At 48.4% G+C, this 17,224-nt stretch overlaps 1 protein-coding gene across 1 annotated transcript in view; it reads left to right on the forward strand.

Annotated features, from left to right (window-relative positions):
- The first annotated feature begins 2,768 nt into the window (after positions 1-2,768).
- The window catches only part of TMEM245 (transmembrane protein 245), a 94,363-nt gene continuing 79,907 nt past the window's right edge, over positions 2,769-17,224 (forward strand). The window contains exons 1-3 of the mRNA XM_055125036.1: positions 2,769-3,575; positions 12,517-12,634; positions 14,465-14,566. Of these exons, the coding sequence (XP_054981011.1) occupies positions 2,769-3,575; positions 12,517-12,634; positions 14,465-14,566 (1,027 nt within the window). The remainder of the gene's footprint in view (positions 3,576-12,516; positions 12,635-14,464; positions 14,567-17,224) is intronic.

Consider the following 17,224-nt stretch of genomic DNA (forward strand, 5'->3'; position numbering starts at 1 on the left):
AAAAGCAAAAAAAAAATTACTATAATTGTTTAAATGGATTACTAGCTGAGGAAAAGAGAAAGTAATATACCCAGGATAGAATCCTGCCCTTGAGCGGATCTCCTAGTAATCTGGAGTGCTGAACCCTCAGATGAGATTTTGCTCCTGAGTTAATCTCCTGAAGGAGTGGCTTTACATCTGTTTGCTGTTATGATAATGTTCAACCCCACCTTTGTATCCCACCCTTCATGATTTCCATATAACTATGTTGTAAGGAGTAAGACGGGATGAGAAAGTCGACGACTAGAAAGAGGATGAGAACTGAGACTTGGGACTTTGGGACAAGAAGGAAGACTAGATGACAACGGTGACTGGAAGTAGAGTGGAAGTCGAGGACTTTGAGGTCTACGAGGAGGCTAGGATGATGGAACTGTGATGACCCAGACTACTACCAAAACTACAACCACAACTGCACCGTAAGGGAGAGATAGGACTACGATGGGAGGAGAGAGAAATAAACTGACTACCCAGCAGCCTGGAGCCCGGGTCCTGTTTCTCTGATCCCCCCACTCCCTTGGTCCTTTGTCTGCCTGTCACCATCATCAGGCTTGGGGAGGCAGCTTTCAGCCCTTTTCTTCTTCTTCTTCTTCTTCTTCTTCTTTTTGGGTCAAACCCTGCATTGCACAGGGCTTACTCCTAGCTCTGTGCTCAGGAATTATTCCTGGTGGTGCTCAGGGGACCATATGGGATGCTGGGAATCGAACCCAGGTCGGCCATGTGCAAGGCAAACGCCCTACCTGCTGTACTATTGCTCCAGCCCTGCTTTCGGCCTTTTATTTTGGAAACTCACACTTAAGGCCCTTTCCTAGCCTGGGTTCGATTCCCAGCATCCCATATGGTCCCCTGAGCACAGCCTGGAGTAATTCTTGAGTGCATGAGCCAGGAGTAACCCCTGTGCATTGCCAGGTGTGATGTGACTCCTCCCCCTCTAAAAAAAAAAACAACCAAGAAACCTTAGAATCTGAATCCTGCCTCTGCTGTTAACCAGCTGTGTGATTTGGGCAAGATACTTTGCTATGCCTCAGTTTTCCTTCTTGTAAACTGGATGATAACAACACCATCTTTTTTGCAAGGTTGTCCTAGGGATTTAATACGTTGATGAGAACAAGGCATCTAGAAATAGGCCTAGGCCTGCCATGTGACAATCCGTCCTTAGAATCCCCCCAATCCACAGAAGGAACCCCACTATTTTTTTTTCTTTTGGGTTAAACAAAGTGGCACAGTGCTCAGGGCTCACTCCTGGCCGGGCTCTGGGGACCATACTGGGGGCTAGAGATGGAAAGAGGGTTGGCTGTGTACGACGCAATGCAAACGGCCTACCTACTGTACTTTGTCTCCCCCCCCCCCCCCCCGCTTTAATTTTCTTCAAATGGTGATGGAGGGGCTGGAGCAATAGCATAGCGGGTAGGGCATTTGCCTTGCACGCGGCCGACCCGGGTTCGAATCCCAGCATCCCATACGGTCCCCTGAGCACCGCCAGTAGTAATTCCTGAGTGAAGAGCCAGGAGTAACCCCTGTGCATGCATTGCCCGGTGTGACCCAAAAAGCAAAAAAAGAAAAAAAACCCCAAAAAACCCAAATGGTGATGGAGATGAGGCTCAGAGCCCTCACACTTATAAAACATGAACTCTACCCTACCATTAAGCTAGATCCCTGGTCCAGAGAAAACCCTTTGTTATCAAATAAATCAACACAAACAGAATCTGAGATGGTCTTTTCTAAGTACTCATCCCTCAAGATTCTAATGTGTAGGTCGGGTTTTATTTTATTTTTATTTATGTGTGTGTGTGTGGGGGGGTGTTGTGTGGGGAGAGGCTGGGTTGGGCCACACTTGGCGGTGCTCAGGGGTCACTTCTGGCAGGGTTAGAGGGACCACCACATTGGTGCCAGAGATCGAACCCGGGTCTGCCACACGCAAGGCAAGAGCCTTATCCACTGTACTGTTATCTCCGGTCCCATAGATTGGTCTTTAAATTAAAAAACAAAAATGAACACAAAAGCCCAGGACTGGAGAGGTGATACAAAAGTTAAGACCCTCGTATTGCACACAGTTGGCCCAGCACCTCATTGGGCGCTCAGTACTGCCCGGGAGTAGTCCCACAAAGCCAGGAATAAACACAGAACACTGCCGAATGTGCCCACCAAATGAAACAATGATCTGTGAAGCTCCTGCTTCTTTTGGGATTCGTATTCTAGAAAAAGTTGACAAAAGATAAAGTGAGCATAAAAAAAAAAAATTCCCAGGGGGGATGAAGTTGAGTGCTGAGAACTGTTACCTGGATCTTCAGGGACTAATAGGCCCAGGGACGAAGGAAACACAGACACACAGACACACACACATAGAGATACATACACATAGACACACATACAGACATACACACAGACACACAGGCACACACAGACACATACACATAGACACACATACAGACACAGACACACACAGACACACAGGCACGCACAGCCGCAAACACAGAGACAGACACAGACACACATAGACACACAGATGCACACACACACACACACGCACACACACGGAGACACACAGACTCACACACAGACACGCACACACAGAGACACACAGAGACACAGACACAGACACACACAAACACACAGACACACACAGACACACTCAGACACACCGACACACTCAGACACACCGACACACAGACACACACACAGACACACACAAACACACAGACACACAGACACACACACACACTCTCCCGCTTATGCTCTCTGGGAGTTGTAGTTTTGCGGAGCCCTGTAGCCAGGCGTGGGTGCCTCGGGATAAACTACAAGTCCCAGCATGCCCCGCGCCGCCCGCCCCGCCTCTCGCCGGCTGGCTTTCGGGCTTTCCCACTACCGCCTCTTTCGGCAGCGGCGGCGGTGGCGGCGGCGGCGGACGCGCCATGGCCGACGACGCCGTCTCCGGCTCCGGCGGCGGCGGCGGCGGCGGCGGCGGCGGCGGCGTCTCTGCCGAGGCGCCCAGTCCGCGGGGCTCCCCGAGCCGAGCGCCGAGGGTGCCGCGGGCGTCCGCGCCGGGCGGCGGCGGCTGCGGGGAGACGCCGCGGACGGCCGTGCTGGCGCTGCGCTTCGACAAGCCCATCAAGCAGGCCTTCTACAACACGGGCGCCGTGCTCTTCGTGTGCCTGTGCTGCGGCGCCGCCGTGCTGGTCTACTTCATCCTGGAGGCCTTCCTGCGGCCCCTGCTGTGGGCCGTGCTGTGCGGCACCTTCCTGCACCCGTTCAAGAGCTCGCTGACGCGCCGCGGCCGCCGCTGGCTGCAGCGCCTGCAGCGCGCGCACACGCCCATCGTGCTGGCCGCGCTGCTGCTGCCGCTCTGCTTCGCCGACTACGGCGTGGAGGCGCTGGGCGAGCAGGCGCTGCGCCGCCGCCGCCTGCTGCTGCTGCTGGGCGCCGGCGGCCCGCTGCTCTACGGCCTCTACAGCCTGGGCAGCTACCTGGGCGTGCAGGTGCTGCTGGCCTACGGCGGCGCGCTCATCTGCCGCGGGCTCGACTACTTCAGTAGCCTGTGGGTGAGTGCGCGGGGGCGGGGCCGCCGGCAGCCCCTCGCCCACCGAGAGCGCGGGGGCGCCGGGGCGGGTGGGGTGGGGGGGAGCCAGGGAGCGCGTCTCCCGGCTCGGGCCGACCAAAGGTCGGTGGCCGCCTCCCTGCCCACGCGCCGTGGATCCGGGCGCCCGGCCCCGCCGAGGCCGTGGGTGTGGCTGCAGGCCCCGCCTCCCCGCATGCATTTCCCCCCGCGCCCCCCAACCCCCAGGCTTGGACCCTCTTCGGGGCACGCGCCTCCTCCAGGTGGGCCCTGGCGGGGTTTGAGTCGGTCCCGGGGGGCGGGAGGGGGGCGGGCGGAGCCGGACGGGAGCTTTAGCAGGACCGAGTCCAACCTGTCGGTTGACTTCAGGACCTTCTTCCCAGGTCGGGGCTGTTTAGGGACAAGGTGGGGGGCGTGGGGGGGATGGAGGGGAGGGGACTGCGGGACCCAAGTCTTTCAAAGTCCCGGAATCGCGGTTTCTAAACCGCCGGTCCCCGCGTCCCGGGTGAGTTAGCTGCCTGTAGGGCGCCAGGTGCAGGGTGCGGAGACCCGGCGAGGGGTGCTTGAGCCGGGTCACCGGGTGCAGGAGGTGATGGAGGTGATGGGGAATCTTGGATTCCCCGGGGCGTATTCTTAGAAAAGTAAGGGAGTCCCCCCCCACCCGAGAATTGAGAGCCCTGCACGAGGCCGACCTGGCTTCAGTCTTCTGCGTCCCATCCAACGTCGTCCCCCGCACGCCACCCCCAGCACCGCCGGGAGTGATTCCTGAATGCCCTGAGCTTCGCCGGGTGTGACCCCAAAACATCAACCAAAAAGCAAAGCAAGGAATCTTTAGAACTGCGCGGGGAGCACGGTCTGGACCACAGTCATTCTAAATATTTGGGAAACCCTTTAAAGCAAGTAGATATTTGTAGATATTTAATGCATCAGGGTATTCACTCATCCATAATTAGTACCTTTGGAAAAGTCCTTCTCTTCACGTTTGCCGGGGGAGATCGGAGAGGCTTGGCAAAATTACCGCCTTGCCCAATAATTTGGCCTGGCACCTTGCAGGGTTTGGACCTGCTTGAGGCTCCTGGGAGAGGGTTGAGTGGGCTCAGGATGCCCGGGGTCTTCTCTTTGGTGTTGCTGCTACTAGCTGTCAGTTCAAGTTCTCATTTTGTTGTTAGATGAGAGAGAGAGAGAGAGGCAGACAGACAGAGACACAGAGACAGAGACTAGCTCTAGGAGCGTACGTGTTAATTATTCGACAGTTTAGGGCTAGCAAGGTGTGGGCGAGCCTCTCCTCCCTAATTTTGGGTGCTACCTCCTTGTGCAGCTAAGTCATCAGACCTTGACCTCCCAGACCTGGACGGGTTTTGTTTAGGGGGACCACACCCTGCCGTGCTCAGGGCTTATTTCTGGCCCTGCACTCAGGGATCACTCCTGGCAGTGCTCTGGGGACCCAGTGGGCTCCCGAATGGGTTATCAAACCCTGGTCGGCCGTTTGGAAGGCAAGCCCCCTGTCCCCTGGACCATCTCTCTGGCCCCAAGCCTGGCTATTTGAACTGTGGGAGGAGGGAGGATGTGGAGGGCTTCTGGCGGGTGTGAAAGCAACGTTCCCTTCCTCTGTTTCCCTGCTACGTCAGCAGAGGCTTCTGCAAACGTGGTCATCCTGTGGGACTCACACCGGCTTGAGAGCAAATGCACAGCCCCTGTTTTTGGAGTCCCAGTTCAGTCTTCCTCCTCCTTTACCTCTTTTTCACACTGAAGTGGGTGGAACACTGTCTGGAAATAGAAAGGCTCCTGTGACTGATTCCTGTTTTCCGGCTGTTCAATCTTGTCAAAATCGGCCACAGCCAGAGGTGCTACCGTGGTTTTTATTTTTTTGGGTGTGGGGGGGGGTGTCGAACACTTAGCTGTGCTTAGGGTCTGTTCCTGGCTCTGCACTCAGGGATCACTCCTGGTGGGCTGGGATGCTGAGGATTGAGCCCGCAGGCAAGGCAGGTGCTGTATCTGCTTTACTATTTACTGTGATCCGGGTGCTACTGTTTTTTTTTCTTTTTCTTTTTGGGTCACACCTGGCAATGCACAGGGGTTACTCCTGGCTCTGCACTCAGGAATTACTCCTGGCGGTGCTCAGGGGACCATATGGGATGCTGGGAATCGAACCCGGGTCGGCCGAGTGCAAGGCAAACGCCCTACCCGCTGTGCTATCGCTCCAGCCCCAGTGCTACCATTTTTTGACTGCATTGTACTTAAATAAAACGCTGTAGGCAAGACCGAATGGAGTCACCAGACTCTAAGAGAGAACTAAGGAGAGGCCTCGCATATGTGTACAGGGTGGTTTCACACCGGAGTCAGAAGTGGAACCCATTGGCTAAGTTTGAGTGACCCAGGGTCAAGGGGGGTTCTCTGCCACTGGCTCTCACTCCGGTTGTGGAAGGAGCGGAGGAAGTAGGAACTTGTGTGAAGAAGATGTTCGGCGAATATAGGTTTGAAGGTCCTGTTTCTGGAGTTCAGCCCCGTCTTTGCATTTAATATCCTATGTGGTTTGTGGATGAGCAGAAGAGAAAGTCAGGGCTGGAGAGATTAGGCTAGGAGCGGGGAGGGAGGGTCTAGCCAGTGCTCAATTGTGGGAAGCTGGCAGAAGAGGAGCTGTGGAAACCTGTTGCCAAAGACGCCTTTCCCTTTCTCGCTCAGGGGATCGCCGGAGGGCCTGGCAGAGAAGCCAGAAGTGGGGGTCCCCGAGGTTGTGGTGCTGAGTTCCCGAAGCAGCCTTCCACGGTGATCGCAGGGGGGTCGGGGTGCCTGGGAAGCAGACCTGGAGAACCCCCAGCCCTTTGCCCGGCGTGCTGAGCTAGGCCGGGTCGGCTGTGAAAGCAGGTGGTGACCGGGCAGGGGGGCCACCCCTCTGCCTTGTGTCTTTCCGGGTTTGGGGTTTCGGTTCTGAACTGTCAGATGGGAAAAGTTCAGGAACCCAGAGTTCCCTAGGCTGGGGAAAAAAGAAGAGCCCGCACGTACGCTTTCGAGGCACGCGGGGAATGCGAGCGTGCTCGCTGGCGAGGCATGGAGGGGAGAGGGCGAGCGGGAAGACGAAATTTAAGCAAATCTGCCTCTGCAAAGGGCTGAGAGCTTGTAATTTAAGGTCTGCACTCGAGCATCTGCCCCGTGCCTGCCAGGCATTGCATTAGGCGCTGTCACACAAGCGGTTTCATTCTGATAAACGGGAAGGTCGATTGAGAGATTGATCTGTTGGCGCTGTCAGCAGGTGGTGCTTAGCCGACTTCTCAGCCAGGGAAGCCCTCTGTCATCACACTGAGTTTTCGTAGCGAGCGATAGCACAGCTGTAGGGCGTTTGCCTTGCACGCAGTCGACCCGGGTTTGATTCCTCCGCCCCTATTGGAGAGCCCGGCAAACTACTGAGAGTATCTTGCCTGCATAGCAGCGCCTGGCAAGCTCCCCATGCCGTATCCCATATGCCAAACACAGTAACAACAAATCTCACAATGGAGACATTACTGGTGCCCACTTGAGCAAATCGATGAGCAAGGGATAACACTGACCTAAGCTACGGATTTAATTTTTTCTCCCATAAAATTATTTGAATTTTTTTTTTTTCTTTTTGGGTCACACCTGGGGATGCACAGGTGTCATTCCTAGCTCTGCACTCAGGAATTAACTCTGGTGGTGCTTAGGGGACCATATGGGATGCTGGGAATCGAACCCGGATCGGCCGTGTGCAAGGCAAATGCCCTACCCACTGTGCTCCAGTCCCAAAATTATTTGAATTTTTAACATTTCTTGGATTTAAATTGATTTTGGTTATTAGGAAACAAAGAAAAGAATACCAGAATTGGAATAATCACACATTTTCCCCCAACATCCCCCCCACCTGAATTCTAATTGTTTGAAAATCTCCAAAACAGGATTAAAATAAAAAGCTTCCTTTCCTGCTGGTGTGTGTTTAGTATAAAGTTCAAGTCCTGTCCCGCTTTCTTTTGTAGTGTCTTCAAGACTCTTTTCCTTTGTGGCCGGTTTATCCCTTCAGTTCCTCTTCACCTCACTCTTTCTGGGTCACTTCCAGTCTCCTAGCTCCATTCCTCAAGCCCCTTCTCCTAATCTCCCGTCCTGCTTCAGTGAAAGATGAATGAAGCGCTCGGATTCTTTGCAAGCCATCTGAAGTGTATTCAAACTTTGGCAGGTGGTGGTTTTTCTGCACCTCTCAACCCATCAAGTTCACGGCAGCCGCGGTCAGTGGAGCCCCGGATCTCCCCATGGTTGTTGTCAAGATAAAACCGACAAGCCGATGCTTGCTGCCGGCCCCCCTCTCTGTTCTTTTTGGGGAGGGTTTTGACTTTCCCCTCCCCATTAGTTCAGACTCTCAGGAAGTTTGAAGAGCAGTGACGTAGTGTTTCCTAACATTTCAACAGGTCGGTTTTCTCTGGGGGCTCTGTTTCCGCTTCACTTTATGAAGAGGTGTCGGGTGGGAGGAGCAGTGTTTCAGGGAAAGCTCTTTCTCTGGGGTCCCTCAAGTGCCCTTGGACGTGGGGCGGACCAGGGCCCTTTTCTGGTCTACTCAGCCCTGGCTGTGTGAAGCGCGGGGTGATTCCTAAGGTTCCTTGTTAATTTTAAAGACCCCCAAAAGTCGGGCAGCGTTGCCAGCAGCGTGGCCCATTTAGCCTGCTAGCCAGCTCCAGTCCACTTCTGACCCCCCTTTTCTAGGTGCGTTTCAGCAACTGTGTTTTGGCAACTGGAAGAGCCGTTTCCCGGACTCAGGTTCTCCGCTTAAAAACGTTGTGAAAGGGGCTGGAGCGATAGCACAGGGGGTAGGGCGTTTGCCTTGCATGCGGCCGACCCGGGTTCGATTCCCAGCATCCCATACGGTCCCCCGAGCACCGCCAGGGGTAATTCCTGAGTGCAGAGCCAGGAGTAACCCCTGTTACAAACAAAAACAAACGGTTGTGAAAGACTGTTGACTCCTACTAGCCTTTCCATCCAACTTACCCAGTGGCTCCCCTCCCCTCCCCTTCCTTCCTCTGCTCTCTCCTCCCCTCCCCACCTCTCTCTCCTCATCATTTCAGGCACTGGGGCATTGAACCTAGGGCCTTATTTATGTAGGGCAAATGGTTTATTCCGTGCATCCAGCCCCTTTTTCTTTTCTTGTAGTGTCTGTGATCAGGCCCAGGGTCTTATACATTCAAGATGTGCATTCAATCATTGAGCCACACCACAGCCTAATTTTAGAAGTTTTAAAGAAGATGGGGTTGGAGAGAGATTACTGCGGGTAGGGTGCTTGCCTTGCATGCGGTGACCAGGCTTGATCCTCTGCACTCCATATGGTCCCCTGAGCCCACCAGGAGTGATCCCTGAGCACAGAGCCTGGAGTAAACCCTGAGCGTTTAGGTGTTGCCTTGAAACCAATAAATAAATACATAAATACGTACATAAATAAATAAATAAATAAATAAATAAATAAATAAATAAATAAAGAATGATGTGTATAAAGCAGTTACTGGCCTGGACCAGGGTTGTCTTTCTCTTTCTCTCGGCTTAGGAAACTGTATTGCAAAAACATGCAACAGACTGGGGTTTCTGGTGGTGGAATTTGGGCACTGGTGAAGGGATGGGTGTTTGAATATTGTATAACTGACATATAAACCTGAGAACTTTGTAACTTTCCACATGGTGATTTAATAAAAATTAAAAAAAAAAAAAAAAAACATGCAACAGAAGCAGGCCAGTATGGCAAAGCTAAGAGGCAAAAGGCAAAGCACTACTTAGCTGTATGCATTTTCATCAAAACGTTCAGTCATAAAATTTTATGGGTTAATAAGTCAAATGACTTAAATTAGTTTTAGTTTGCTTTAGTGCCTCGTCTCCCAAAGGGACCAGTACCAACCCCCTGCCGGGGCCCCCCCCACCCGCCCACCCCCCCCCCAACACACAACCTCTTCTCCAGCCCCCATGCCCGGGTTTTTGCTGGGAATAATCAAGGGAAGCTATAGCCTCCAGCACAACTTAAGGACACTTTTTGTGTGTTTGCTTAAAGAAGAGAGATTTCCAGGAGTTCCATATTCTTTCCTGTATACTCATTTGGCATTAGGCCAAATGAGTTTGAGACCCTTTGCTTTAGTGACTTAGTGTAAGTGTTGACAGTTTTAATGGAGTCATATCTAGTATCTAGCACAGGATGATGTTTAAAAAAAGTATTGAGGGGGCTGGAGCGATAGCACAGCGGGTAGGGCGTTTGCCTTGCACGTGCCGACCTGTGTTCTATTCCCAGCATCCCATATGGTCCCCTGAGCACCGCCAGGGTTAATTCCTGAGTGCAGAGTCAGGAGTAACCCCTGTGCATCGCCAGGTGTGACCCAAAAAGCAAAAAAAAAAAAAAAAAAAAGTATTGAATGTGTAATATGAGAAGAACACTTTGTTTAGAAATATATGAGTTTGGGAAAGTAGAACCACTGTATATAAACTGGCTCATTGATTTATACCTAGAAGAAAATTCATCTGAACAGATTTGCAGAGAGGCTAAATATACCTCAGTTCCAGAGAAAAATCATAAATCTGAGGACATACTTTAAGGCGCTAAATAAAATGATTCACAGGCCAGAGAGAGTCCAGGAGGTAACCCCTTCGATGTGAAGGTAGCTCAGCCAAAGTCCTGTTCTGCCCTTCACCCTTGACTCCTTTTACCATCCAGCTTTCCCCTCCCCTTAGGGTAACCAGTGGTAGAGCACTTGCTTTGCATGCGTGTGGCTCTGGGTTTGATCCCAGCACTACAAAAAACCAGACGAAGCAAAAATTCCCACATACAATAAAGAAAAAATAAGTGCTGTATTCTTTTCTTTTTTTTCCCTTTTGGGTCACACCTGGCGATGCTCAGGGATTACTCCTGGTTCTGCACTCAGGAATCACTCCTTGAGATGCTCAGGGGACCATATGGGATGCTGGGAATCGAACCCGGGTCGGCCGCGTGCAAGGCAAATGCCCTACCCGCTGTGCTATCGCTCCAGCCCCCGAATTACTTCCCATTTTTAAAAACTTTTCGGCTATTAACTTTTTGGTCTTCTAAACTGTATTCGAAGGAGCTTCTTTCGATTTATATATCTCTTTCAGAGTCCTGTCATCCTTTAGTCAGGCTTCAGAGCAGAATTCCTAGGTCAGAAGCTATAATCATTGCTGGGGCTGGAAGATTGGTCAGTTGTCTTGGGGGCCAGCCCCAGCAGTGCTCTGGGTCCCTCCTGGCTGTGTGCTGGGGAGGTGGGGTCTAGTGCTCTGAACCATGATGAATGTGTGTGTGTGTGTGTGTGTGTGTGTGTGTGTGTGTGTATGTGTGTGTTGGGAGGGGGGATGGGAGGAGGGGAGGCTTGAACCTGGGCTTCCGGAATGCGAAGCATGTGCTCCCGCCTGTGGAGCTATCTCTCCAGTTCCGAAGATCATTTTTATTGATAGATATAACCAAAATAAAAGGGGGGTGGTGGTTCTTCTCCTTTTTAGCCACAGCAACATTGCCTTATAGCATGATACAAATTTCTGGTGAGCCTCCTTGGAAATTAGCATGTACCCCTGTGACTTAAGGTAGCTTGACGAGAGTCCTCTTCTACCCTTCACCCTTGGCTCCTTTTACCACCCTTCTTTCCCCTCCCCTTATGGTAACCACCAATTGTTCTTAGAGTTGGAGGTTTTTCTTTCTTTTGTTTTCTGTTTTTTGTCTTTTGTAGTAATCATATAAGCCTTTTTTCTTTTCTCTCCTTTTCTTTTCCTTTTCCTTTCCTTTCCTTTCCTTTTCTTTTCTTTTCTTTTCTTTTCTTTTCTTTTCTTTTCTTTTCTTTTCTTTTCTTTTCTTTTCTTTTTTCTTTTCTTTTCTTCATTCTCCAAATCACAGCTTAAAATTCTAGTTTGCCTTTATTTTCAAAGTTGTGGTTTATCTTATTATGTCCTCAGTGTTCAAATTTGCCCCGGATTTTGCATTCTTTCTGTCTTTTGTAAACAGTTTATTGAAGTATGAGGCAGGAGCCGGAGAGATAAGACGTGAGAAGTTACGGCACTAACTTGCAGGCAGTGGTCCCCGTCTTGGCTGTCTTGCAGGCACAAACTCCACCCCGCCTCACCCCCAAATTTGAGCTCATTAGAGAGTTCTGTGTAGGCTGCGCTGGTCATTGTTGATGCTCAATGCTTGCTAGAGTTACTTGGTTTTCATGTAAGGAGAACTGAAGTGAGGACTTAGTCTTAAGTCTTGGTGTTTCTTTCTTGATATTTTTCTTCTGACTGTTTCTTTAACTGCACCTGTAACTCTGAACATAGCTTTCGCCATCTGTTACCTATATTATTTCAGCAAGACCCACTTTAAGTGATGCCCTTTTTTCCTAGCTTCTAAAAAAATTTTTTCCATGGTAACCAAGCATGTTTCAGATGGAATCGTAGCTTGATTTTCAGAAAGAGTCCCTTATATTTTCTTTCCCTGTTTTTTCCCTTGCCTTTCTTCCCATCCCTGCCTCCCCCCCAGTATTTTTTCTAAGTGTTAATTTATAGAGAAAACTTTCAAAAATGCCACTGATTAAGCTCTGAATTTAAGACTGACTTATAAATAGAATATTTTCTCATAATATTTTCTCTTAATGTTTTATGTGTACATAAATTTTTGAACTGTGATATAACATAACTTAGAATTGCTTAGAATAAATTAAGAATTCTTAATTTTTTTCAAACCCTTTAAATAATGTCACTAGATGGAATTGGGAAGCGTGTTTATTTCAAAACTTGATTTAATCTAGACACAGTAGGAAAATCTAACATTCATTTAGTACCATCAACCTTCATCTTGATCTCTGCTGTATCCAGAGCTCTTCTGCTATAGAAATACTTGCAGATTTTGTCTAATTGTGTGTTTCTTCTCCCCTGTGCATATATTTTACATTGTGTCTGTATTTCATTTATTTAAGATCTGGACCTTGGTAGTTGGCTATGTGCTGGCTGTTTTATTCAAGTGGAATGCAAGCACTGAACGCTTCTTGAGAGCCGTTTCCATTCCTGTCTGGATAATATTGCTTTTTCATTTAGGTGGGTCTTTTTTTTCTAAGAAAGTCTAGCTGAAGGCCAGCAGAGACTGACCATGTAAATGAAAGTATTACTTGTTGCATTTTAAAAATAAGATTTAAAGTGATTTTCAGCACATGTTCTGCTTTATTCTCTCGTTAATCTTCAGTCAAATGATGATGCTTTAACATATTTCTTTCTTTTAATTTATACTGAATGTACTCTTTCAAAAAGAAACCAGAAAAAAATCAGTCTGAGGGCCAGGGACATGGCTCACGTGGTAGAGCACGTGCCTCCTTGACGGACCCCACTGCCCCCTCGCACTTTGGGCATGGGTTCCCACAGGGACAGCGGATTTGTAGAGCACGCTCCAAAGCCGTGGCCGTTCCCGAGTGTTCCACTTTAGGAGGGGGAGGATATAGAGAGAAGTAGTCAGGATGACCAGAGGTCCTTAAAGTCTGATGAGAAATGGACCAGGCACTAGAGATGTTTACTGCTCGAGAAGGGGCTTGCAGCTAGGGGAGCAGAGAGGAGGGGACCAGGAAGGAGAGCGTAGCAGGCGGGGGCCAGTTTCAAGTAATCGAGGGACTGTCCTGCAAAAGAAGGATTTGGACATCGGTGACCCTGAGCGAGAGCTGTCAGAGCAAGGAGTATTTTCCGGGACAGCTCTCTGTTCAGCAGAAGGATGCCAAGTGTCAGCTGCTTAAAATAATGAGTTCCCTGTTCTCTGAGCTTTAGGTGATCCTTGAGGGGTTGCTAGGACGGTACCGGATGGTTTTCCAGGGCTTCTTTTATCTCCCGGTCTTGAGTCTATGGAAGCATTCAATTGTGATTAAAAAAAAAAAAATTCAGTAACCTAGAGTCATCCTTTTTAAAATAGTTTGTAGAGGTATGTATTGTTAAAAGTATAAAGCAGAATTGATTGATGTTATGTGCACCTGCACATAACACATGTGATGTTAGGTTTTTAGATCTGCTGATTTAGAATGCTAAAGGAATTCATCAGCAAGATCCCCAGAAGTCTCCTGTACTGGGGGACTCACTTTGAGTTCAAGGAAGGCAGAGGAGGGGGAAGGCAGGCAGGATGTAAGGAGGGACTGATTCTTGGCTACTTGTTAGAATTTTTGCATTATACACTAAGGAGGATACAATGGAGGTTTTTTTGCATTTTTTTTCCCCCAAGCCCTTTTGTGTTGCTCCCCCAACCCTTTCTTGAGAAATTGAGTTAACACCCAGTAGTGTTTTTAGGAAACCAAGTCAGGCCTCATGACTTTGGCTTCCATGCCCGATACAGATCTTTTAGATCTTTTAGGGTCAGGCAGGTGAGATTGGAGACGGGGGAGATAGCACAATGGGCAGGAACATGTGCCATGTTAGAGGCCCGGGTTCAATCCCCAGCATCTCCTGGTCACTTGAGCACTACCAGAAATGATTCCTGAGCACTGAGCTAAGAGCAGTCCCTGAGCAACGCTGGGTATGGCCCCCAAATCAACAAAATTATTAAGCCAATTAGAAGAACGAACTTGATTCTTCAGGTGATAGAAGTCCGTTAAAGGTAGATTGGCATACACCCAAGCCTGTGGAGGCAGGGGTCTCCCAAAACTGAGCTGAACTTATGGAAGCCCTCAACTGTGGTTTCATTTTTCTGATGGCTTTACAATTTTTTAATTATGAGATTTAATTAAGATTTAAAATTAGAAACTAAAGCCGTTTAATTTTCCCTGTGAAACTTATTATTAACATTATTATTAGTATGCCAAACTTTTCTGTCAAGTAACTAAGCAATCTTTTAGAGACAAGTGCTGCGTTTTGGTTTTGCCAAAAATATAATTAATAACTTTTAATAATTTGCAGCATCCTTGGCTGGCTCATGGAGAATTCCCGTATTCCTGGTTATTGTTTTCCTGATGTCTGTGGGCACCCTCTATGAAAAACAGAATGGAAAAGAGCCTTCTGGTAAGAAATAGGGCATTCTATTAATATTACTCTGAAATGTTTGGAGAACGGCTTATTTATTTTTTTAAGTGCAATCATGAAATGGCTTCGAACTGTTAGGAACAGACAGACAAACAGAAACTGGTATTTCCTGACAAGAAAACAGGTGTTTAAAATATTTTATAAAATATTTTAGGTTGTTTGACCATGCCTTGCCCAGTTTGTTTTGCATTTTCAAATCAAATTAACCATTAACCCATTTAAGATTGATATTTAGTTACGTGCACAGTGTTGTGCAACCATGATTTTCATCTTGCTCTCCAAAAGGAAACCCTGTACCTGTTAAACCAGTATTAGGTTATTTATTTGAGATGTCTTTTTTCTTTTTTTTTTTTTTTCTTTTAGGGTCACACTAGGCGATGCACAGGGGTTACTCCTGGCTCTGCACTCAGGAATTACTCCTGGTGGTGCTTGGGGAACCATACCGGATGCTGGAGATTGAACCCGGGTTGGCCACGTGCAAGGCAAACGCCCTACCCGCTGTGCTATCGCTCCAGCCCCTGTCTTTTTCCTTAATGTTGGAGGACTGCTAGAAACTGTCCTCCTAGGACTGCTTTGCATCATACCTTTTGATATGTTGTGTTCTGGTTTTCTTTGGGTTAGAATAGTATTTTCCCTTTTGGTTTATTCTTTGACACATTAGTTAATAAGAAATGTATTTTTTTAAAGATTTGTTCCTTTGTTTTGTTTTTGGGCCACTCCTGGCTGTGCCCAATGGGATGCTTTGTGGTGCCTGGAATTGAACCCAGATCAGCTGCTTGCAAGGCAAGCATCCTACCCACTGCACCATCTTTCTGGTCTCAGATATATGTTTATTTTTGAGGGTGGTCGTGAGAAGAAAGCAGACCTAGTGGTGCCTGGGGCTTATTCCTGACCCTGTGCACAGAGATTACACCAGCCAGGCTCAGGGGACTATTTAGGGTGCTTGGATCAAACCCAAGTCAGCTTTGCCCACTCTGTTATCACTCGGGCCCCAATAAATGTGTTTTTTGTTTTAAATTTCTACATATTAGAGAATTTTCCAGTTTGTTGTTGTTTTTGCCATTGCTAAATTTAGGGTCATGAATTTTTAACCCTGCTGATAGTTTATAAGGCTAAACTTATTAGTGTGTGAGAGTGTGTCTGTGTGTGTTTGTGTGTATTCTTTAGAATTATATAAGAACCTGTCATTTATAAACAGACAGATTTCCAATTTGGATTCCCTTATTTCTTCTCTGGCTAGAGCTTTCAGTATGAGATTGACCATACCATTAAACAAACAAAAAAAAATCAACAGATTATTTTGACATACATTGATTGCTAATCACCTGTGTAAAGAAAGTTTAAGGTAAAGATTTACAGGGCCGGGAATGTCAGTCGGTGAGGGAACTCTTCTCTTTTATGTGTGCAGCCCTGGATCCAATCCCGGGAACCACCACAAAACAAAATCCCCAAGAATTTTTTTTGTTGTTATGGTCTTTCTGAAGTTTCTTAGTTTCGTCTTTCTTCCTGGTCTTTACTTAGACTCTCCTGTCACTGATCAGAGTCCTAAATAATTGTTCTGTTTGAGCATTTGGATAGATAAGTTAGTGATTTGTACATTAAAAAGATTTTTTTTTGGTCTCTTTTCTTTCTGTCCCCTTTTTCCTTAATAGTAATCAGTTGTGACTTCTGTGTTTTACCCTTATCACTTCGTGGTCCTGAGTAGTTTTCTCTTTAAGACCCTTGTCCAGGACCCATTAAGTGCTTTGTTACAAGTATATGAATAATGTGGGTCTGGCCTAGGGGTTATGGGTTGGAGGGCTTCCCCATTGGGTGTGAATCCAGCCCGCTGGCCATGGCAGCTTAGAACCCTTTAAGGACAGAGTCCTCGAGACCACATTTGGAACCATGTAGGAGACTTACTCTCTACCCCTAAACCAGCCTGGCGTGTTGGCATGCAAGCCGGATTTCTGGTATTTGTATTCCAGACCGTTGCAAGGAAGGAAACCTTAGGGACAGGCCATACATGCAGAGAGCAGCTTTGAAAGGGTTGGCTTTCCTGCTGTCACTTCTTCGCTGCCCCGCGAGCTTCACAGCACCCTGGCTTTTGATATCTGGGTTTTTAAAAAAATCTTGAATTCTTGTAAGGACTTCCAGTCTCATCCAGTCTTCATCAACAGGTAAATTTTAGCAAATTTTTTCCCCCTAAACTTTTCATGATATATTTTTCCCCTCTTGCCTCTAGGATGTTGCTTCTTCTCGGCCTCAGACTCCCATGGGTTAGTCCGTTCTGGGATGACCTTCTCCCAGTATTTTTAGTCACTTTCCTCCTGTAGATGTCACTGTCACATAGTTCAGGAGTGGTTCCACAGACTGCCTTCTGTGCGTCTTCCCGTGCCCTGCCAGGGCTTGCTCGGGTGCCCCTGGCACGCCTCGAGCTGACTTTTCTCTGCTTTGGAGCTTTGAGTCTTTTGCTGCTGTTGGTGCTTTTTGTGATCCGTGGCTCCCCAGACTCAAAGTAGACTTCAAAGCATGAGTGTAGACATGAATTAGAAACTAGGCCTCGGAAACCTTCTTGTGGATGAGGCTGACCTCAGTGGCTGTACCCAGTGTATTTCTCAGATTGTCCGTGTGCTCTTCCTTGGAACTTCCTGGAAG

Source organism: Sorex araneus, chromosome 1 (assembly GCF_027595985.1).
Source record: "Sorex araneus isolate mSorAra2 chromosome 1, mSorAra2.pri, whole genome shotgun sequence".
In the NCBI taxonomy this organism is placed as follows: domain Eukaryota; kingdom Metazoa; phylum Chordata; class Mammalia; order Eulipotyphla; family Soricidae; genus Sorex; species Sorex araneus.